This window comes from Pelobates fuscus, chromosome 10 (assembly GCF_036172605.1).
Source record: "Pelobates fuscus isolate aPelFus1 chromosome 10, aPelFus1.pri, whole genome shotgun sequence".
In the NCBI taxonomy this organism is placed as follows: domain Eukaryota; kingdom Metazoa; phylum Chordata; class Amphibia; order Anura; family Pelobatidae; genus Pelobates; species Pelobates fuscus.
The window spans coordinates 148,514,533-148,539,134 of record NC_086326.1 but is presented as its reverse complement, the minus strand read 5'-3'; the positions used below and the strand labels follow the sequence as shown (position 1 = coordinate 148,539,134).

At 46.5% G+C, this 24,602-nt stretch overlaps 2 protein-coding genes across 2 annotated transcripts; both read left to right on the top strand.

Annotated features, from left to right (window-relative positions):
• The first annotated feature begins 237 nt into the window (after positions 1-237).
• On the top strand, positions 238-4,601 carry LOC134574856 (oocyte zinc finger protein XlCOF29-like). The gene is made up of 3 exons (XM_063433909.1): positions 238-383; positions 2,631-2,819; positions 4,503-4,601. Exons 1-3 carry the CDS (start codon positions 300-302, stop codon positions 4,599-4,601), a joined length of 372 nt encoding a protein of 123 aa, XP_063289979.1. The 5' UTR covers positions 238-299.
• Positions 4,556-23,978, top strand: LOC134574855 (zinc finger protein 678-like). The gene is made up of 4 exons (XM_063433908.1): positions 4,556-4,693; positions 5,409-5,597; positions 6,919-6,997; positions 22,297-23,978. Exons 1-4 carry the CDS (start codon positions 4,610-4,612, stop codon positions 23,976-23,978), a joined length of 2,034 nt encoding a protein of 677 aa, XP_063289978.1. The 5' UTR covers positions 4,556-4,609.
• The last annotated feature ends 624 nt before the right edge of the window (positions 23,979-24,602 follow it).

Sequence of the window (24,602 nt, the reverse complement as noted above, 5' to 3'; positions counted from 1 at the left end):
TGACACATGTAGGGAGGTTTGGCCAGGCTGCTTAGACAAAGTGATTTAACTCCTAAATGGCAGAGAATTGAGCACTAATGTTGCAGAAACATGCTATATACACCAAAACTGCTTTATTAAGATAACGTTTTTCAGTGACTATAGTGTCCGTTTAACTATATTTTTATATTAATATTTATTAGTATATTAGTAAAGTGCATATTTACATACCTTGTATATCTTTATATACAGAGCCACAGAATATCCTAATTCCTGACCACAACCCCCAGAGTCTGTTCTCGGGCTGCCTGATTGGCTTAATGATGACAAACACAAACAGGAATCAGATGACCGAGAGGATCCTGGATCTGACCCTGGAGGTCAACTACCTGCTGACTGGAGAGGTGAGGGATTCTGGGAATGTCACAGCAACTACACACTTTGTCCCCTTTTTTTTTTTTAGCTCACCTCTCTGTCTTCACATATAAGATTAAGATAAGATCCAGTAGGTTTTGGACACGTCTTTAATTATCAATAATCAATGGGATATCACTGTGAGATGTTATAGCTTTATCTTTCAATGAGGCAATTGCTGTTCTCTGTCGGTAGATATTTTTGTTCATATCGACCTGCTTGTATTTTCTTAAGCTTTCCACACCCAGTCCAGGAAGCATTGATCGAACCATGAAAGTGCAGAGAGGGAGTCTGATTCACTGCACATCATTGCACAGCTTGTGCTGTCAGTAGCCAGCCTGATCGGTGGGATTTCTCCAGAGCAGGACCACCTTGCTGTGTTTCTCTCTCTCCTTGCTGTGTCTCACGGAGAGCTTGCTGCTACTGCACAATAATGTCATGTCTTTGTCATTAGTGTACTGGTCTGAAACTGAGGTGGGTGGATTAGTGGGCGGGTAAGAGGGTAATTATTTGAATTGAAAAGTCCAAGCCTTTTACCGTGTGTATATGATCAGGGCCGGCCTTAGGCATTTAGACGCCCTGTGTTGAAAAATCTTCACAGCGCCCCCCCCCCCCCCCCCCAATCATCCATGTATGCTGTAATGTTTGTGTTGTCTGTGTATGTGATAGTAGGTGTGATGACTGTGTGGGATATGTATGCTATTTGTAATGGGTGTATTAACAGTGTGTGATATGCGTGTATTGGTTGTATGTGACACACACACACACACAGAGTCAGACGGCCATACACACACACACACAGGCAGTCAGTCATACACACACACACACAGACACACAAAGGCAGGCAGTATCACACACACACACACAGACACACACAGGCAGACAGTCAGCCATACACACAGACACACACAGGCAGACAGTCAGCCATACACACACACACACAGGCAGACAGTCAGTCATACACACAGACACAGACAGTAATACACACAGACACACACAGACACAGACAGTAATACACACAGACACACACAGAGGCAGACAGTCATACACACACACACACATACACACAGAGGCAGTCATACACACAGAGGCAGTCATACACACAGAGGCAGTCATACACACAGAGGCAGTCATACACACAGAGGCAGTCATACACACAGAGGCAGTCATACACACAGAGGCAGTCATACACACAGAGGCAGTCATACACACAGAGGCAGTCATACACACAGAGGCAGTCATACACACAATCACACACACAGAGGCAGACAGTAATGCACACAGACACACACACAGAGGCAGACAGTAATGCACACAGACACACACACAGAGGCAGACAGTAATGCACACAGACACACACACAGAGGCAGACAGTAATGCACACAGACACACACACAGAGGCAGACAGTCGGGCACACAGAGGCAGACAGTCGGGCACACAGAGGCAGACAGTCGGGCACACAGAGGCAGACAGTCGGGCACACAGAGGCAGACAGTCGGGCACACAGAGGCAGACAGTCGGGCACACAGAGGCAGACAGTCGGGCACACAGAGGCAGACAGTCGGGCACACAGAGGCAGACAGTCGGGCACACAGAGGCAGACAGTCGGGCACACAGAGGCAGACAGTCGGGCACACAGAGGCAGACAGTCGGGCACACAGAGGCAGACAGTCGGGCACACAGAGGCAGACAGTCGGGCACACAGAGGCAGACAGTCGGGCACACAGAGGCAGACAGTCGGGCACACAGAGGCAGACAGTCGGGCACACAGAGGCAGACAGTCGGGCACACAGAGGCAGACAGTCGGGCACACAGAGGCAGACAGTCGGGCACACAGAGGCAGACAGTCGGGCACACAGAGGCAGACAGTCGGGCACACAGAGGCAGACAGTCGGGCACACAGAGGCAGACAGTCGGGCACACAGAGGCAGACAGTCGGGCACACAGAGGCAGACAGTCGGGCACACAGAGGCAGACAGTCGGGCACACAGAGGCAGACAGTCGGGCACACAGAGGCAGACAGTCGGGCACACAGAGGCAGACAGTCATGCGCCCTGTGCGGCCGCACAGCTCGCACACCCCTAAGGCCGGCCCTGTATATGATATATGTAGCCTATGTAGTGACAGGCTTTGTAAGATAGACAGTTGGAATATGAAAGTCATAGATATCCTTTACTGAGAGATGTGTATTTTTATTAGGTGCTTAATATTGATTAGAATGCCTCTCTCTATATAGGATTTTATCATTATGAAGAGATCTGGTGAGTCCATAATACAGGGCAGAATCCCTCGTGCGTCCGATGGATCCAGCAGGACCCAGAGCCCCAGCACGGTGCCTCTACCTCACTCACTGATACATGAGAGAAACAATGACCAGATGGTCCTGAAACTGACCAATCAGATCATCCACCTGCTGACTGGAGAGGTGAGGCTGCTGGGAATGGGACATCATAGAGTAAAACCAAGGGATGTGTCTGGATGGTGACTGTATCATTGTGTGTTCCTGTTAGGTGTGAGGATGTGTATGGATAGTGACTGTATCATTGTGTGTGCCAGGTTCCTGTTAGGTGTGAGGATGTGTATGGATAGTGACTGTATCATTGTGTGTGCCAGGTTCTAGTTAGGTGTGAGGATGTGTCTGGATGGTGACTGTATCATTGTGTGTGCCAGCTTCCTGTTAGGTGTGAGGATGTGTCTGAATGGTGACTGTATCATTGTGTGTGCCAGGTTCTAGTTAGGTGTGAGGATGTGTCTGGATGGTGACTGTATCATTGTGTGTGCCAGGTTCCTGTTAGGTGTGAGGATGTGTCTGGATGGTGACTGTATCATTGTGTGTGCCAGGTTCTAGTTAGGTGTGAGGATGTGGCTGGATGGTGACTGTATCATTGTGTGTGCCAGGTTCCTGTTAGGTGTGAGGATGTGACTGGATGGTGACTGTATCATTGTATGTGCCAGGTTCCTGTTAGGTGTGAGGATGTGTCTGGATGGTGACTGTATCAGTGTGTGTGCCAGCTTCCTGTTAGGTGTGAGGATGTGTATGGATAGTGACTGTATCATTGTGTGTGCCAGGTTCTAGTTAGGTGTGCGGATGTGTCTGTGTGGTGACTGTATCATTGTGTGTGTCAGGTTCCTGTTAGGTATGAGGATGTGTCTGGGTGGTGACTGTATCATTGTGTGTGCCAGGTTCCTGTTAGGTGTGAGGATGTGTCTGGATGGTGACTGTATCATTGTGTGTGCCAGGTTCCTGTTAGGTGTGAGGATGTGACTGGATGGTGACTGTATCAGTGTGTGTGCCAGGTTCCTGTTAGTTGTGAGGATGTGTCTGGATGGTGACTGTATCATTGTGTGTGTGCCAGGTTCCTGTTAGTTGTGAGGATGTGTCTGGATAGTGACTGTATCATTGTGTGTGCCAGGTTCCTGTTAGGTGTGAGGATGTGTCTGGATGGTGACTGTATCATTGTGTGTGCCAGGTTCCTGTTAGGTGTGAGGATGTGTCTGGATGGTGACTGTATCATGGATGTGTCTGGATGGTGACTGTAACGGAGCTCCAGTACTCCGATCGAGTACCTCCGCCAAGTCTGCTTCCTTGTAGCTATCAGGGACCCTGAAACACTTCAGACCCAGACGCCGAGGCTTGACTGGGATCACTTAGGGCCTTTTCCACCCTGGCAAAATCTCCCAGTGACCATAGTCATATGGCAAGAGGCTGGCAACTAGTCCTCTCCAGGCACAAGTGGCGAAGGGCACTTCGTCACAGTGACTGTACCTTTGTGTGTGCCAGGTTCCTGTTAGGTGTGAGGATGTGTCTGGATGGTGACTGTACCATTGTGTGTGCCAGGTTCCTGTTAGGTGTGAGGATGTGTCTGGATGGTGACTGTATCATTGTGTGCCAGGTTCCTGTTAGGTGTGTGGATGTGACTGGATGGCGACTGTATCATTGTGTGTGCCAGGTTCCTGTTAGGTGTGAGGATGTGTCTGGATGGTGACTGTATCATTGTGTGTGCCAGGTTCCTGTTAGGTGTGAGGATGTGTCTGGATGGTGACTGTATCATTGTGTGTGTCAGGTTCCTGTTAGGTGTGAGAATGTCACTGTTTATTTTCCTTGTAGGTGTGGAAGTATTTAGAAGGACACAAGGAACCTTACAATGACTTAATGAATATTCTATTTCCTGACCACAACCCCAGAGTCTGTTCTCGGGCTGCCTGATTGGCTTAATGATGACAAACACAAACAGGAATCAGATGACCGAGAGGATCCTGGATCTGTCCCTGGAGGTCAACTACCTGTTGACTGGAGAGGTGAGGGATTCTGGGAATGTCACAACTACTACACAGTTTTGTCCCTTTTGGGTTTTTTTTTTAGCACACCTTCCTGTCTTCACATATAAGATTAAGATAAGATCCAGTAGATTTTGGGCATGTCTTTAATTATCAATAATTAATGGGATCTCACTGTGAGATAAGTCTCTTTCTAGCTTTATCTTTCAATGAGGCAATTGTTGTTCTCTGTCTGTAGATATTTTTGTTCATATCGAGCTGCTTGTATTTTCTTAAGCTTTCCACACCCAGTCCAGGGAGCATTGATGTAACCATGCTGGGAAAGTGCAGAAAGGGAGTCTGATTCACTGCACATCATTGCACAGCTTGTACTGTCAGTAGCCAGCCTGATCAGTGGGATTTCTGGGACCACCTTGCTGTGTTTCTCTCTCCTTGCTGTGTCTCACGAAGGAGCTTGCTGCTACTGCACAATAATGTCATGTCTTTGTCATTAGTGTACTGGTCTGAAACTGAGGTGGGTGGATTAGTGGGCGGGTAAGAGGGAAATTATTTGAATTGAAAAGTCCAAGCCTTTTACCGTGTGTATGTGATCTATGTAGCCTATGTAGTGACCGGCTTTGTAAGATAGACAGTTGGAATATGAAAGTCATAGATATCCTTTACTGAGAGATGTGTATTTTTATTAGGTGCTTCCCTGAGTACATTAATATTGATTAGAATGCCTCTCTCTATATAGGATTACATCGTTGTGAAGAGATCTGGTGAGTCCATAATACAGGGCAGAATCCCTCGTGTGTCCGATGGATCCAGCAGGACCCAGAGCCCCAGCATGGTGCCTCTACCTCACTCACTGATGCATGAGAGAAACCATGAGAAGAAGGTCCTGAAACTGACCAATCAGATCATCCACCTGCTGACTGGAGAGGTGAGGCTGCTGGGAATGGGACATCATAGAGTAAAACCAAGGGATGTGTCTGGATGGTGACTGTATCATTGTGTGTGCCAGGTTCCTGTTAGGTGTGAGGATGTGTCTGGATGGTGACTGTATCATTGTGTGTGCCAGGTTCCTGTTAGGTGTGAGGATGTGTCTGGATGGCGACTGTATCATTGTGTGTCCCAGGTTCCTGTTAGGTGTGAGGATGTGACTGCATGGTGACTGTATTATTGTGTGTGCCAGGTTCCTGTAAGGTGTGAGGATGTGTCTGGATAGTGACTGTATCATTGTGTGTGCTAGGATCCTGTTAGGTGTGAGGATGTGTCTGGATAGTGACTGTATCATTGTGTGCCAGGTTCCTGTTAGGTGTGAGGATGTGACTGGATGGTGACTGTATCATTGTGTGTGTGCCAGGATTCTGTTAGGTGTGAGGATGTGACTGGATGGCGACTGTATCATTGTGTGTGCCCAGGTTCCTGTTAGGTGTGAGGATGTGTCTGGATGGTGACTGTATCATTGTGTGTGACAGGATCCTGTTAGGTGTGAGGATGTGACTGGATGGCGACTGTATCATTGTGTGTGCCAGGTTCCTGTTAGGTGTGAGGATGTGTCTGGATGGTGACTGTATCATTGTGTGTGCCAGGTTCCTGTTAGGTGTGAGGATGTGACTGGATAGTGACTGTATCATTGTGTGTGCCAGGATCCTGTTAGGTGTGAGGATGTGTCTGGATGGTGACTGTATCATTGTGTGTGACAGGATCCTGTTAGGTGTGAGGATGTGTCTGGATGGCGACTGTATCATTGTGTGTGCCAGGTTCCTGTTAGGTGTGAGGATGTGTCTGGATAGTGACTGTATCATTGTGTGTGCCAGGTTCCTGTTAGGTGTGAGGATGTGTCTGGATGGCGACTGTATCATTGTGTGTGCCAGGTTCCTGTTAGGTGTGAGTATGTGTCTGGATGGTGACTGTATCTGTGTGTGCCAGGTTCCTGTTAGGTGTGAGGATGTGACTGGATGGTGACTGTATCATTGTGTGTGTCAGGTTCCTGTTAGGTGTGAGGATGTGACTGGATGGTGACTGTATCATTGTGTGTGTCAGGTTCCTGTTAGGTGTGAGGATGTGTCTGGATGGTGACTGTATCATTGTGTGTGCCAGGTTCCTGTTAGGTGTGAGGATGTGACTGGATGGTGACTGTATCATTGTGTGTGCCAGGTTCCTGTTAGGTGTGAGGATGTGTCTAGATGGTGACTGTATCATTGTGTGTGCCAGGTTCCTGTTAGGTGTGAGAATGTCACTGTTTATTTTCCTTGTAGGTGTGGAAGTATTTAGAAGGACACAAGGAACCTTACAATGACTTAATGATGGACACTCGCCAGCCTCTCGGCTCACTGGGTAAGAGGAAGCACTTTTTATATACACAGCTTGTGTTATAACTATATATGGAATTGAATCCCTAGCTTCAAATGTCCAGTATGAGGTCAGTATAGTGATCAATGCACAGTGCCAGTTTGTTGTATTTTTGTATTATTGATTTTAAATCAGAGCCTGATTTCATGTATGTGACGTTGTTCCCGTTCTAGGACTGAGTACCTCCACCAGGTCAGTTTCCTAGAAAACGTTCAGAATGTTTTAATTACAAATTAGGGGTCACATTAATTCAGTAAAACAGACAATCAACACTCCAATCTCCAGACATATAAAGGATTCCCATGGAGACTCAACCAAGGAAATTAATTTCATGGGCATTGAACATGTCCCAAGTTACGCTTACAACGTATTGAATCCTTCTGGATCTATAAATTGAAAGCTTTGAAACCGAATGGTTTTGTCTTTCCTTTCTCTATTGTCATAACAGATACTCACCGGGATTCCTGTACAATTTCTTAAATTATCTTTACTACCTAACTAGAGGTCTTTTAGAATCACGCCAATGGCCATATAACTGTAAGCTCACTTGCCATGTCAGGGCAAGCTTTCGCTAACAATTTACCTTCCTTTCAGCTACAGGTAAAAATCTCTGAGTATTTTTCTAAACCCCAACATACTAGTGTTTTGCAGCAGCTCTGTAACATGGCTGTGTATCATAATAGCAAATACAAATATACAAAACTAAGTCCTGTGCTCAAACTCCCACTACTCTAGAGCAGGTGATCTTACACTTTAATGGTCATTGGAGTGATACTAAAAATAATCTCCAGTTATTTAAATGTGCAAAGGGATTTGGGAGGCTGTGCAAGTAACTATTTTCTTTATTTTTTTATTGTTTGCATTGGGGCTGATATTTACTATAGTCATTGCTGCTGCCCAGGAGTAGTGGGAGTTTGAGCAAAGGACTTAATTTTTTTTTTTTTTTTTTTTTAATATTTCTTTTTTATTGTGTATTTCAGCACTTGTATTACATTGCTTTCAAAACGGAATGTATAACAAATAAACATTATAAACATCCTTCCTCGGTATAGTTTAACCAGATTTTACAGAGAATGCAGCGTTACGGCCATATCTTGGTTTGCAAGTTACATATAAAGGAAGTAGGGACATTGGATGGCAGCAGGTGTCTTATCGCTATAGTCTGGTGGGTGTATAGGCAAGCCAAATCTGGCTAGTTGGGATACCGTGTGTGAGTACTAGGAAGACTTTAAAAATATAATACGAAAGGGAGGGGGTAACTAGTGTTGGGAGGGGAAGGGAATGTGAGTGGGGGGGAGGGGTTTGGAGTGCTGCATCACCATCTAGAGTGCTATCTCAGAACGTTGTCAGCAATAATATCGTCCGTGTAAGTGCTGTTTGTGCGTGAAAAATGCTAAAAACTTCACTTTTACTGGCGATATCGTTGTAATACATTTTACTGTTTTGAAACACTAATATTTGTGTTCAGCGAAGTCTCCCGAGTAAAACAGTACCCCCCATGTACAGGTTTTATGGTGTCTTGGAAAGTTATAGGGTTAAATATAGTGCTAGCAAATTAAATTCCCCTTACTTTCGGCATGGGTTGTCAGGCAGGTCCCGCTAATTGTAATTAATTAGGATACCTAATTATGTAAAATTATTACATAAATATATGTGTAGAATTAATATATGTATATATATCATTTTTAAAAAATATTTTTATTTATATATAGTGATATATACGTATATATTTATGTATATAGATATATATATTTCGTTCTACGTGTATTTTGATATAAATATATATATTAATATCACATTACAGTTGGAACGAAATAACACACATCTATATATTTTTTAATTATTTTTTTAATTTTATTTTTTTATGTATTTACATTTTTTGTTTTTAATATTATATATATTTAATCAGTATCAGTCTACGTGTAATTTGATATTAATATATATATATATATATATATATATATTAATAGTAAAATACACCTAGACAGTGTGTGTGTGTGTGTGTGTGTGTGTATATGTGTATATCTATACTTAGATCATATATATATATATATATATATATATATATATATATATATATATGATCTAAGTATATAATTTTTTTTTTTGCACTTATTTTAATTCTTTTTTTTTTATTTCCAGCCAGCAGGGGGACTACCTGTCCTTACAGTTAGTCCCCCTACTTGCAAAGCCTGAGCCAGCTAACCCGGCCATGTGATTGTGAGGTCCTCGCAAGGACCTCACTCTCACATGGCCGGGGGGCTTCAGGACGTCGGATGTGCCGCGGGGGGCTCCCTGGGAGTCCCCCAACCACGATGCCGGCGACCGGGTAAGTAAGAAAAAAACGGAGGGCGTACAATTACGCCCGGCGGCGTTTAGAGCCGCTCAAAATAGGGCGTAATTGTACGCCCTCCGATCTTAAGGGGTTAATGAAAGCACTAAATAATAATTTGATGGAACTACAATGAATTAAATTTAATAATAAGCAGCGATACAATATATTTATCAGTGCCAAACACAGCTCACAAGGAGAACCACTGGACAGCCTGCTGCAAGATGCTCTCTGCTAGTCAGGTAAAAATGGTTCTGCTCTCCAGCATGTGGCTTCACCTTATAAAGGGACTGAGTGTAAACTGTCGGTCGGGATCGGTCGGATCGCCTCTCCCACGACGGGAAAGGATGCATTAAGCTGCTGGCTGCTATGTGCCCACCCCTTTTAAAGAGGCGGCGCATGTGTACCAACGCCCTGTGGTCAGAAGAGCTCTAAACAAGAGCGCTCAACTTGCACATACCTTTTGGGGGCATTGTTATGAAAATCATGCCCCCAATCAGTGCCTTTTTGTGATTCCTAGTGTGCTCTCAGCGCGTTCCTGTATTCTCTTGATTGTTCTTTGTGTTTTGACTCGGCTTGCCCTTGACTATTCTGATTTATGGTTTCCTGATTCGGTTACGTTCCTCGCTTTTGTGTATTTCTAGCTTCCTATTTATTCCAGCCAAGGACCGTTTTAGGGACTTTCTATGTATTTCTATTGAGATACTGAGTGTAATACAGAGATACTGTGTGTAATACAGAGATACTGTGTGTAATACAGAGATACTGTGTGTAATACAGAGATACTGTGTGTAATACAGGGATACTGTGTGTAATACAGGGATACTGTGTGTAATACAGGGATACTGTGTGTAATACAGAGATACTGTGTGTAATACAGAGATACTGTGTGTAATACAGAGATACTGTGTGTAATACAGAGATACTGTGTGTAATACAGAGATACTGTGTGTAAAACAGGGATACTGTGTGTAATACAGGGATACTGTGTGTCATACAGGGATACTGTGTGTCATACAGGGATACTGAGTGTCATACAGGGATACTGAGTGTCATACAGGGATACTGAGTGTCATACAGGGATACTGAGTGTAATACAAGGACTATTGGACAGGGGCAGTAAATGTAATATAATAGAATTAATGGAGGAAGACATGGAGAGGGACATGGCACTAAAAGACTGTGTCCACTCCAGGGAAGCAGCCATCTGACTCGTGTGAGTCAGGCTGGGGCTGCCGGGAGTGGACAAGGGGGAGATATGTGGCGGGACATCGCCACTAAGTGCCATGTCCCCTGAGTATTCAGAGGTTTGGTTTCATATTTTGTGTCTTCAATATGTACTGTGATGGTTTTCCCTTGTGTATGTCTTGCTATTACTGCATTGCAGAACATTTAAAAGTTGACAGTTGACAGTTAACTCCTGGAGCCGTGAATACAAATTGTCAGTTGACTCCCAGGCTGTGTGTCGTGTGGTCCTTGGGAATGGGGATTATGCTGTGTGTCCTGCCTTCTGTATGATGAATCCTGAGTACCAGCGGAGAGCCCTTGGACTAACCCCTGCTGCTCCGCTACAAGGCTCCCATTGGCCCACGTCATTCCAGCACCCCCACACACGAACGTTTTAGGGGCGTAGGCATGACGTGGGCCAATCACTGGTGTAACAGTAGTGTACATTAAAAAAAAAAATAGAAATTTGACTGTGAAATAATAGCAGTCAGTTTCCTTCACACGTGTGCGTTTCAGGGCCTGCCAGGGCACAGTGTCACACCAGTGCAACTCATATCTGGTATAACAGTAGTGTACATTTAAAAAAAAAAAATACAGGGCGCTTGTTGTCACCTTTCGGGGACCCTTGGTGTTGTACGTGGCTGGGTGGAGGAAGAGACCTTCAATGACATCAGTGAGGACAAGGAACGGGACATGGCTAGCTTGGTATCCAACCTTGTGCAAATGGACTGTTTGCGGTTGTTTGCGGTGCGTTAAACGGGAAGTTGGGTCTGTCACTGTGAAGCGGGCGTAACCCTTACACTACCTGATCGATACAACATCATACCTGATGTTTTAAAGCATGTTATTCCAAACAATTTAGGAATGTTAGGTGATTTATGCCCTTTATGGATTAAAACCAGACTCTGCATCAACTATGTAATTTTCCATGGGAGTTTTGCCATGGATCCCCCTCTGGCATGCCACAGTCCAGGTGTTAGTCCCCTTGAAACAACTTTTCCATCACTATTGTGGCCAGAAAGAGTCCCTGTGGGTTTTAAAATTCGCCTGCCTACTGAAGTCTATGGCGGTTCGCCCGGTTCGCGAACATTTGTGGAAATTCGCATTCGCCATTCGCGAACCGAAAATTTTATGTTCGCGACATCACTACATACAAGCCCTTATTAATCGATCTAATGAACCACCTACCCAATCATTTAGCCCTGTACCTGCTAGTGCAGACTCTTCTACCCACAGCCATAACTCTAATCCCAGTCAACCAATACGTTATAATGGGGATCCATCGAAATGTAGGGGGTTTCTTAACCAGGTTAGCATTTTGTTTGAATTATGTCCCAGAGCGTACCCTACTGATAGGGCCAAAATAGGCTTTATCATTACCCCTTAAACACCATTACAGTAAAGGAGTTTAAGCATGTGTGGGATTGGCATAAGGCTATCCTAACTATAAGATAAGGCCAGTGACTAATGAAAGTATTAAGAAAATTGGGCAGACTAGATGGGCCGAATGGTTCTTATCTGCCGTCACATTCTATGTTTCTGCTAATTGATAGAGCCCTTATTTGGGCAAATCTGCTCTGGGAGAACAATAGTCCATTAGTTTTTGACTACCCTCAGTTCCTTGCAGAGTTCAGGAGAACTTTTGATCCTCCAGGCAGTAAAGCCAATGCTACCAGAGCTCTCTTGTGATTAAGACAAGGAAACTGTTCCCTTATGGATTATGCTTTAGAGTTCTGTTCATAGGCATCAGAAGTCCGTTGGAACAACCAGGCATTCGTGGATGTGTTCCTTAATGTCTATCCGATTCCTCTGATCACAGAACTATTTGACCGGTTGAAGGGTTCCAGGATCTTCACTAAATTAGATTTACAAGGTGCTTATAATTTGGTGAGGATTAAAGAGGGACGTGAATGGAAGACTGCTTTCACTACTAGGTATGGGCATTATGAATACACAGTCATGCCTTTTGTTTTGAATATTTTTATTGTTTTCACAATATAAACGCATTTATCGAACTGATTCGTAGTAAAGCAAATATTTGCCCACGCAGGGGCATAAGCATTAGTAAATAAAGGTGTAAACATTTTGCCGCTTACGCAGAAGCGGATTTGTCATAGCCTGTATAACATGACATATTGGTTCATATTGTCAACTGATCTATGCACTCACATTGGTTTTACGGCTGTATGTTTTAGTTTTGAGCATTCTTATTGTTGCCGTAGCATATGTGTGTGTAGCATCTTTGTAGATAATAAAGCTTGGGTTGCCCACGCAGGGGCGCATAGATTCGGTACATACATCAGTTTGCAGTTTGTCGCCTACGCAGAGGCCAGTTGGTTTATGCAGGTGTAAAACAGTTGGCGTATGCATAGTCAGTTGTTCGCACTTGATCTCTGTAGAGCTCATGGCGCACCTTTGTCATGGTTACACAAGTGAACTTTTGTACCGTGTTCGTTCTTGTAATATGTGTAGTTTTTGCGTGTACCTGGCTGTGTCGCTCTATATGCGGCTAGGAGTATCTCAGTGGTTCGTGTGCTCTGGGCGTTGAGTGACTCTAGGTTCTGCTGCGTTATAGCCTGTTTGGGTATCTGGTTGTCGTTGCGTGCTATTGCCGAATTGGTATCTCTGCCGCTAAGGCTGATTGTATAGCCCTTGGTGATAAGATGGTGTGGTGCTTCTGTCAGTGTGGCTGATTCGGTTCCCGTGTGTTGTTTCCTGTTTGGTTAAGCCGATGTCATGTGCCTATTGGTGTTCGGTGTGTGGTGCCCGTTCCCGTATTTTGTTATCTCTTTATAATAGGTTTGAAGGGCCTTAGTTGGGTGTATGTGTGTGTGTATCGTTGCGAACTGTTAGGCTCGTGTTTCCTGTTTACGTTTTACTCCCCTGGGCGGACTGCGGTGGCGTCCCTCTCTGTGTCTCGGTTGTTCGTGTATCTATGTCGGGTTGGGTTCCTTGTGGCATTATGTAGGGTTGTATCGTTCGTATAGTGTCTCCCGTCTGTCATGTTGATCGGGGGTGTCCCGTTTGGGTCTGTCTTGATTTGCTGCTGTGTCCGTCATGTGTGGTGCGTTAGCGGGTCTGGTCATGGTTTGGTATGGGGGGGTGGTGGCTATTGGTGTTTGGGTGGGGGGGGGGGTTATGTGTGTTTCCTTCCCCTGCTGCTGCCCCCCTCTGCCGCACCTCTCCGCCCCCCGCCCAGGCCCCCGGTCGCCCTCTCCCTTCTCTCGTCCCTTCTGGCTATTGCGGGGCCAGGCGTTGTTGGAAGTCGTTTGATGTGGTTATCCTCATCCAGTGAAACCAGCGTTTGGTGTATCGGTCTCTGAGTTTCGGAGTGTTTGCCTTTATATCTTCGTATTTCCTGGTGTTTTCTACCTCTTCCACCCATCTTGATATCGGGGGTATGCTTGCCTGCTTCCAATAGATGGGGATGATCGCTTTGGCTGCGTTCAGCAACCGCGGTAGTACAGATCTGCTGTATGACTGTGTGGCCATGCTGGTGTGATGGAGGAGAAAGGCTGCCGGGGATCTTGGGAGCATCTCGTCTGTTACTTCGTGTATGATGTCTCTAACCGTGTCCCAGAATGGCTGTAGCCGTGTGCATGACCACCAGACATGTAGAAATGTGCCTGCTTCCTCCCCGCATCTCCAGCAGGTGTCTGGTATGTCTGGATTCCTGTTGTGTAGTGCCGTTGGTGTCAGATACCATCTGGTGAGTATCTTGTAGGAGTTTTCTTGTAGGCATGCTGAGCTTGGCGTATTTTTGTACCAGGGTGAGGCATTTGTCCCAGTCTGCTTCAGACATGGTCTCGTCGAGGTCTTCTTCCCAGTTCCTTATGCAGGGCGGTGCCAGTAGGTATCTACTGGTAGTCAGTATTGTGTATATCTGTGAGATGGCTCTGGGTGTTTCCGTGTCTTGCGTGCAGAGGCGTTCGAATTGTGTCGTTTCCCTCAACAGGGATGGTTTTTGCGGGATCGATCTGGCGTATTGGGAGAGTTGCGCTCTAGCCAGTGTGTGTGAGAATGTGAGTGGTCTGTCCGGGAAGAGGTCTGTTAATGGCCGAATATTGAACGGGTGCACAAGGACGTCCACCATGCGAGGGATTGCTGGGCGACCTGCTGGGCCCGGTGTGGGGCCAAGGTCTCCTGCTGGGAAGTCCGGGTTGCCCCTTAGTGGCACCAGCAGACCTGGGTCCGTCGTCAGGTATTGTTTTTGGCCCTGCCTATGCCAGATCCTCATGATTGCTGCCACGAAGGGGTTGGTGATGCGTTTGCGTCTGTATGCTGCCGCGGGTATCCAGGGTAGTGTCCGGAGGTCACAATTGATGGTGTCAGATTCCAGTTGGGTCCATGGTTTTGTGCCGCTTGCTATCGTCCAGCTGGCGACTCGCGTCAGGTGTGTTGTGTGATAGTATTTCTCAAAGTCGGGGAGCGCCAGGCCCCCTCGGAGCTTAGGTAGGATTAACTGGGTGTGTGCTATGCGTGGGCACCTGCCTTTCCATATAAACGTGCGGACCTCTGCCTTCAGTGCCTTGAAGAATGTTTGTGGGGCTAGTATCGGTACTGCGTGGAACACGAACAGCAACTTGGGCAGTAGTGTCATCTTGACCGCATTTATCCTTCCCAGCCATGAGGTGTTCCATCTATGTAGTTCCTCCGTCGCTTTTTTTAATATGGGAAGGTAGTTTTGCGTGTACAGGTCAGCCGGGTTGGGGGTGAGCCAAACCCCCAGGTATCGCATGCGGTGGTCACACCAGCGGTACGGGTGTTGCCTCTGAAGAGTCAGTCTATCCGTGTTTGATGGTTAAGTTCAGTATCTCCGATTTTGAGTAATTCATTTTTAGGTTTGAGACCTGCCCGTATTCCTCTAATTCTTTCTGTATCGCTGGTAGGGAGGTTTGTTAGTTCGTGACCACGAATAGCATGTCATCCGTGTACGCTAGTGTTTTGTGATGCGTGTTCCTTATCTTGAGCCCCTGGATGTCTGCATTGCGTCTGATCTTGTTTAGGAATGGCTCCAGCGTCAGCGCGAATAGTAATGGTGAAAGTGGGCAGCCTTGTCTGGTCCCGTTGTGGATCCGAAACGGGTCCGTCAGTGCGCCGTTAATCCTGAGTCGTGCCGTCGGGCAGGTGTATAGTGCCTCCACCCAAACGCTGTATTTCGGTCCTATGGCGTGGAGGGTTTCCATCAACATATCCCAGTCCACCCTGTCCACCCAGCGTCTGTAGACAGGAGAAGGGTTCCGTGCCGTTGGGTTCTGACATGCGTGTTGACCCTCACCTCCCTGCCTGGGATGAATCCCGTTTGGTCCGGATGGATCGTGGCTGGTAGTAGTGGCGCCAGTCGCGATGCCAGGACGCTGACTAGGAGTTTGATGTCCGTGTTCAGCACCGATATCGGGCGATAGCTTAGGCACAATGTCGGGTCTTTTCCCTCCTTTGGAAGTAGGGTGATGTTCGCCGAGGTGAACTGGGCCGTCGGTGTGGCACCTTCTTGAATGGAGTTCAGGGCTTGCAGTAATTTCGGAAGGATGTCTTGTGCAAATACTTTGTAGTATTGAAGAGGGAGCCCGTCGGGTCCCGGTGCCCTGCCTGTTTTTGCCTTCTTAATTGCGTGTGCTAGTTCTTCCGGCGCGATGGGGGCTTCAAGTGCTTCTCGATCGGCCTCCTGTATTTCCCGCATATGGGCCGAGTCCAGGTATCTATGTATGGCATTAAGTTTGTTCGGTTGCGGGTCTCCCGGTTCATCTCGCCGGAGGTGGTATAGGCCCTGGTAGTAGGTGTGGAATTCCGTCGCGACCTGGTCTGGGAGGTGTTTAAGTCGTTGCTGCGCGTCCTTTATTTTGGGGATGTATAGTTGGGTTTTACGTTGTTTCAGAAGGCTCGCCAGCAATCTCCAGCATTTATCTCCATGTTCATGTATCATGTGTCTGTAGTGTTGGTATGAGCGTTGGATTGCTCAGTTGAGGTGTTTTGTAAGTTGTGTTCGTTTGGCCGTTAGTTCTCTGTACGTCCGTCTGTCGAGGGTGCGTTTGTGCCTGGCCTCCAGGGCCGCTATGTCTTTGCTGAGCTCAAGCGTCTCCTGCACTGCCGCCTTCTTGCGGGTTGCGCATATGGCGATGATCTGGCCTCTGACGACCGTTTTATGCGCTTCCCAGCACGTCAGCGGCGTCACGTCCTTATAGTGTTGCTGATCTTGTCTGTCTCCACCACGTCTGAAAGGATCGATTCGTTTAGTCTCCATGACATCTGCCTGGGTCTGTACAGCGGCGATTTCAGCCATATTCGTATCGGGTTGTGATCTGACCAAGTTATCGGCAGGATCTCTGCGTTTTGTAACAGGTTTAGATTGTCATGGGACATCAGGAAGTAATCCAATCTCGTGTATGTGAATAGAAGGTGTAATCCCTGGTTGTTGGGTGCAATGCTTGCCAGCAATCCGCTAATTGGTGGAGGTGTAGAAGGCGGAGTGTGTTGGCGTGTCTGTTGTGTGGTATTGCTCCGTGTGGAGACGTGGAGTCCTGATCTGGGTGTAGTGCCAGGTTCAGATCCCCCCCCGATGATCAGGGTGCCTTCCGTGAATTTCATCAAGGTTCTTAGGGCGTTCCGGAGGAAATAGTGTTGTTTCGTGTTCGGGGCATATATGTTGGCGAATGTGTAGAGTTGATCCACAATTGTGCCTTTAGTGAAAATATACCTGCCTTGTTTGCACCTGAGGGTGGCTATCTCTGTGTACGGGGTTCTGCTTGAAAAGAGAATGCATACGCCTTGTGTTCGTTTATATGGGTTGTTACTGAAGTACCCTGTTCGGAAGTTGCGGTCCTTCAGGGCTGGCGCCCTGCCTTCTTGGAAGTGCGTTTCTTGGATAAACGCCACCGATGTCCTGTAGCGTTTCAGGTCCCTCAGTCTTGTGCGCTTCTCTCTGACGTTGAGGCCATGGACGTTGTAGGAGACTATGCTCAGGTCTTCCCGGGTGAACCCGCTGGGGCCCGGAGCCGGCATCGTCCGGGCAGCCGCAGGTGGTGGATGGATGGGTAGGGACAAGGAGGGGCGATGGGTAAGGCTGTGGTTTGTGAGTTTGTGGTGCTGGTCTGTGTTTGGCCTTGTCTGAGGCTAGTGCTGCGCGGGTCTGTGCTTTCTGTAGAGTAACTGTGAACTCTTGGTGAATGGACAATCGTCCCGGTGGATCGACCGTTCAGCCTAACCAGTTGGTGGGCTTGGGTTGTTTCCGGGAGTTGTACGTCCCCTTTGTATCGGGGGTTTCTGTGTCCTATACCTGTGGGGGTGTCGGGTATCTCGTCCGTGGTGGACTATCCCTCCGTGTGTCGTAAATAGTAGGTTGTACTATTAGTGGTCTGTGATCCTTCGTCTCCTAGGTGGCTTTGTAGCTGTAGCGTCCGCTCAGTCTCTCATAGTGTGTTGGGCTTTTGTCTGTGAGTGCATGGTGTGCTAGGCAGTATATGTGCTTTCCCTGCCGCAATCCTACAACTGCTCTGTGTCGGAGTTGTGTTGCCGTGGGCCTGTTGTGCCATGTGGGGTGGGCCTCGTGTGCTGTTAAGCTGAAGATCAGTCTGGGCTGGGCTGATCGTTGTCGTGGAGTGGGGGTATGTCGCTATTTGGTAGTTCGTTGATGGTGTGTGTCCATTCGGGGCTATGGGGTAGGGCATCATGCAGTGTGGGGGCGCTACATTGATTCTTTGACCGTGTCTTGACGCCAATTGCTGCTCTGCGTGTGGGTGGTCTGGTATCCCTGTGTTGTACCTCACGGTATTGACCATTTCTCTGTTGTGACCGTGTTTCGTCTGGGCCTCTGAGTTTTGCGTATGGTCGTGTTTGTCTCCCTAAGCGTGTGTTGTGTCCTGCTTTATCATGTGTCTATGCGAAGCAGGTGCTCTGGGTTATCACAATTGTGTCCGGGTTAAAACATTTCGTGCAGTATACCTTGTTGCAATGCCACACATTAGATACTCATAATACATACACAATTCCTTGTTGCCCATCTCCCGTTTGTGTACGTCTTGTGGCCCAGACTGTAAGGGTTGGGTGTCTGACCTGACCCCCGCTTGCCTTGATATGGGTTCCCACCCGCTTGACTCGTGTCCCTTTGTCTAGGGGCTGAGTGTAATTAGGTTAACTTTTTTTTTTGTCTCCCCTCCCCTTTCTCTCCATCCTTCCCCCCCCCTCCCCACCCTTCCCCCCCCCACCCTTCCCCCCCCTCTCCACCCTTCCCCCCCCTCTCCACCCTTCTTCCCCCCCTCCTCCCCCCATTCCCCCCTCTTAACATATATTGTTCCCCCCCTGCGCCAACCCTCCCTCCCCTCTTCCCCCCCCCCCCATCCCCCATATCTGCCCTCCTATCTTTCTCGGGTGTATCCCAGCTTCCTGCCTTTGCTGTGTTTCCTTCTTTCCCTTCCCTTATCCTGTCCTGCTCTCTTCCCGGTGTTTGTTCGTATTGTATCCCCCTACCCCTCCTCCTCAGGTTTCATCCCTCATATTACACCCTCTCCCCCACCCCTTACGGGTTGTAGGTTGATGCAGAAATTTGTGTTGGGACCTAAACGTCTTTCCGATTTGCACCTCCGGTGGCAGTTCTGCAGGGGTGCTTGCGTGTCCGTTTATCCGTCTGTTTGCCACCCACGTTGTCCACTGTGGTGGATCTACCCGTCCCCCTCCCCAAAGTGTCTTGTCTGCCGCCCACGTGCCTTAGTTGGCGGTTTAGGCGTTTCCTTGGGTTTGTCCTTGCGTGGAGTCCCCCATGTTGTGTGGCCGATGTGGCGGGTGCCCCGTAGCTCTCCTTCCCCCACCCCAATTCTTGTTGATATGTGTGGTATGAATGGGTTAGTACCCTCTGTCTGTACTCACGGTTCTGATGAGCTGTTCAGTGGTGCTTAAGACCCCCATCCCGTGCCCCGGTTACGCTGCTTGGTGCTTGGTTACTGCTCCCTCCTCACTGGGCCCTGGTGCCCGTCGCGTTGTTGCTGTTGCTGGGGTCTTTGCGGGCCTGCGTTGGGTCTGCGTGGTTGTTGTGGTCCCGGTGGTTGTTGGAGAAACGATCTCGCCAACCAGTCTGGTACCTGTTGTGGCGGGAGGCCCAGGCTGCGTAGGAATCCCGGGACGTCTCCTGGCTTTCTTACGAACAGTTGGTCTTGTCCGTGTCTTGCAGAAAGTGAGAACGGATAGCCCCAGCGGTACTGGATGCCCGCCTGTTGTAAGGCTGATGTCACTGGGCGCAGGGCTCTCCTGGCTTGTAGGGTGTATCTGGACAAATCTTGGTAAATGGAGATGGTCTGGCCTGCCATGCGGACAGTTCCCATGCGGCGGGCTGTGCGTAGTATTTCTTCTTTGAGGTGGTGGTTGTCGAGGCAGCATATGATGTCTCTGGGTTGTTCTTCTGGTGCTGGTATCGGTCTCAGGGCCCTATGTGCTCGGACCAGGCCTATTCTGGGTATGTGCTGGCCGCCCAAGACTAGGAGGTTTATAAAAGGGTTTTCCTCCATAATGTCGCCTATCTAAAACATGACAAAAAAGGGCAAATCTAATCAGGTATGGACTCCGGAAGCACTAACTGCCTTTGACACCCTGAAGGATGCATTCGCTTCAGCACCTATCCTAGTCCATCTGGATCCATCACTCCCTTTTCTTTTAGAGGTAGATGCATCCGATACAGGTGTAGGGGGCTATTTACTCCCAACGTTTGTCTACTGATCCTGATTTTAGAATAGAATTCCCTAAATCGAAGGATAATACCGTGGTCTTAACTATCACAGGTTTTCCAAGATGGTACATTTTGTGTCCTTGCCTAAGTTTCCCTCGTCTGTCGAAGCGGATATCTTTTCTGCTCACATGGAATACCCGAAGAGATAGTGTCCGATAGGGGTCCGCAATTTATCTCTCGATTCTGGAAGGCATTTACTAAGCAACTTGGTATCAAGTTATGTCATTCTTCAGCCTATCACCCTCAATCTAACAGTGCTGCTGAAAGGCCTAACCAATCCCTGAAACAGTACCTATGGTGTTTTATCTCTGACAACCAGGATAGTTGGGTGAAACTGCTTCCCTGGGCTGAGTTTGCTCATAATTGTACACAAAGAGATTGCACGACCCGCAGCCCTTTTTACCTCAACTATGGCTTCCATCCTTCTGTTCTTCCTTCATTGGAGATACTGGCTGTAGAGGAATATTTGGGTGGCCTCAGGGCCACGTGAAAGCAGGTTCAACACATCCTGACTGATAAAGTCGCCTTGCAGAAAAAATACGCCGACAGACACTGACTAGCTGCTCCGACTTATCAAGTGGGTGATAGGGTTTGGCTCAGTACCAATAATATCAACCTAAAATAGTGCCTTCCAAGAAATTGGCTCTTCGTTTCATCGGTCCCTATCGGATTCTGAGATATGTGACCCCGATTTAATACAGGTAACAATTGCCCTCTGATTTGTGTATCCCTAATACCTTTCATGTGTCCCTATTGAAACCCCTTTTTTGCAATAGATTCACTAGACTCTTCTTTGCTCCTGTTGTGGTGGAGGGGCAAGATGAATACAAGGTCCAGTCTATTGTGGATTCCCGTCTCTCCAGGGGTGTCATTCAATACTTGATTCATTTGAAGGGATTTGGTCCTGAGGAGAGGTCCTGGGTTGGGGTTGATGAAGTTCATGCTCCTTGCCTTATCTGGGCTTTCCATTCTCGCTTTCCCGATCATCCAGGTGGTTCCCGCCCAGTGGGTGGTTCTAAGAGGGGGGGTGATGTAAGCTGTCAGTCACTTACCTTGTTGGTCCGCCAGTCTGCTGACATCGGGATCGGTCAGACTGCCGCTCCCACGCCAGGAAAGGATGCATTAAGCATCAAGGCCGCTGGCCGCTATGCGCCCGCCCTTTTTAATGAGGTGGCGCATGTGTACCAACGCCCTGTGGTCAAAAGCGCTCTAAACAAGAGAGCGCAATGTACATGTACCTTTTGGGTGAGTGGTTATGAAAATCACGCTCCCAATCATATAAAAGCCCAGTCTACCTCCAAGTCAGTTGCCTGTTGAGGTTCCTAGTGTCACCGTAGCGCGTTCCTGTATTCTTTTGATTGTTCTTTGTGTATTGACCCGGCTTGTTCTTGACCATTCTCATTTCTGGTTTCCCTGACTCTGCTACGTTCCTCGCTTTTGTGTATTTCTAGCTTCCTTTGACCTTGGCTTGTTTCTGGCATTTCTTGTAGTTTGTTTGTTTATTCCGGCCAAGGACCGGTTTAGGGACTTTCTATCCGTCTCTATTGTTCTGGTGGTTTTCACTCTGCGTATTGGGTATTATCGTTACACTGAGCATGTGACTTTCCTTACCCAATCCCTGTTTGCCATTTCATAGGGAGGAGTCCGGCATCCATCTTGGCTGCTTGGCACAGACAATGAAAGTCTTCAAAAAGGTGCTCCCCCCTTGAGGTATAATTCTTAAATGGCACTTATCAAAATAAACTGTTTTAAGTGATATCTAATGAATCAGACCATAATAAACCAGTGTCCATTACAGAGATGTAGTCCACAAAATATGGAGTGTCGAAGGTTGCCTACCTCTGTTATAGACTGTAAGTTAGGTTCTAATTCTGAATAAATATACCAGTTACCTTGAAACAGCATTGTTCAATATTTTACCATCACTTCCTGGATCATTTACCTTGTAGTGTATTTACATAACTCTCAATGAGATAAAAGGAAGGTTTGTAATTCTATTTGTTTTCTTTCCAGCAGATGGCTCTCTAAACGTAAGTGAAACGGATGATTTACCCATCCATGTTCTGTCAGCGAATCGTGTGACTGAAGGTAGAGTCGCAGATGATCAGGGAGGAAATTCTGTGACATTTAATGAACTAAGTAAGAGACCAAGTGAATCTGTGAAATCAGAAACAGCTTTATATGAAGAAAGAAATCTACCAGATGGAGAGATTTACTCACTGAAAGAATGTTCCCAAACAAAATCCACATTACACACGGAATATCCATCTACTCATATTAAGAAGGAACCAACCTCATGTGAAGAGGAAAACCTCACAGACACTGACATGTATACACCCAGAGAACAGACAGAATATCCATCTTCTAATATTAATGATGATCCAGTCTCATGTGAAGAAGGGAATCTCACAGACACTAGCATTATTACACATGGAGAACAGACAGAATATCCATCTTCTCATCTTAAGGGGGATCCAGTCTCATGTAATAAAAGGAATCTCACAGAAACTGACATTTACACACCTGCAGAACATACACAGTATCTATCGACACATATGAAGGAGGAACCAGCCTTGTGTGAAGAAGGAAATCTCACACACACTGACATTATTAGACTCACAGAACATACACAATATTCATCTACACAAATTCAGGATGAGCTAGTTTTATGTGAGGAAGGGAATCTCACACACACTGACATGTGTTCCTATACAGAACATATATGTTATCCATCCACACATATTAAGGAGGAACCAGCCTTATGTGACAAAGGAAACGTCACTGACATTTATACACCCACAGAACTTACACAGACAGAATGTCCATTTACTCCTGTTACGGAGCATTCAGCCTTGTGTGAAGAAGGAAGTCTCGGTGATGTGGACATTCATAGCTCTGCTTGTGATCTTGTGAAACAATACAAAAGTAATACCAATAACTTTAATGGTCAGAAAGTTTCACCCACAAATTTAAATCAAACGAAATATCAGAGATTCCGTCAAGGGAAGAAAGTGACTTGTTCTGAATGTGGGAAGTGTTTCAGTCATAAAATCAGCCTTAATAGGCATATGGTGATTCACACACAAGAGAAACCATTTTCATGTTCTGAATGTGGGAAATGTTTCAATCTGAAAGGCAACTTAAATAAACATCTCAGGATTCACAAAGGAGAGAAACCATATTCATGTTCTGAATGTGGGAAATGTTTCACTGAAAAATACAACTTTGATACACATCTCAGGATTCACACAGGAGAAAACCCATATTCATGTTCTGAATGTGGACATTGTTTCAGTCATAAATCTAGGCTTATTGCCCATAAACTGATTCATAATGGAGAGAAACCTTTCTCCTGCTCTGAGTGTGGGAAATGTTTCAATCTGAAAGGCAACTTAAATAAACATCTCAGGATTCACACAGGAGAGAAACCATATTCATGTTCTGAGTGTGGGAAATGTTTCACTGAAAAATACAACTTTGATACACATCTCAGGATTCACAGAGGAGAAAAAACATATTCATGTTCTGAATGTGGACATTGTTTCAATCAAAAATCAAGGCTTATTGCCCACGAACAGATTCATATTAAGGAGAATCCTTTCTCCTGCTCTGAGTGTGGGAAATGTTTTCATCTGAAAGGCAACTTAAATAAACATCTCAGGATTCACACAGGAGAGAAACCATTTCATTCATAAAAGAAACATTGATAGACACATGATGATTCACAGAAGAGAAACCATTTGCATGTTGTGAATGTGGGAAATGTTTTTCTCAGAAAGGTTACCTTAATTCTCATGAAAGATTTCATAATACTAATAAATCTAAAACAGAAAGGAGTTAAGGCGCTAGATTGTTTTATTGTGCCACACTTGTATTTTTCCATTGGTTTTTATTTAATAAATTTATGTTTTAGTTTTGCTAAATTTAGTTTGAAAATGTGTTTAAATAAAAGCACAATGTCCGAGACAAAGTGTAAGAGTGACACTCAGTGAGTGAGTGTGTGGGAGAGAGAGACACACAGTGAGTATGTGAGTCAGAGTTTGAATTAATGTGTGGGAGAGAGACAGTGAGTGAGTGTTTGAATGTGTGGGAGAGAGACAGTGAGTGAGTGTTTGAATGTGTGGGAGAGAAAGAGAGAGTGAGTGTTTGAATGAATGTGTGGGAGAGTGTGTGTGATAGGGAGAGCAAGAACAATAGAGAGAGAGATACAACAAGGCATCACAGAAAATAAGAGAATTAATATCTAGGACAGACAAAGAGCCAGTGTGAGCATGTTAGTCACATAAGAAGTGTGAGAGAGAGTGTCAGGCCTCGTACTA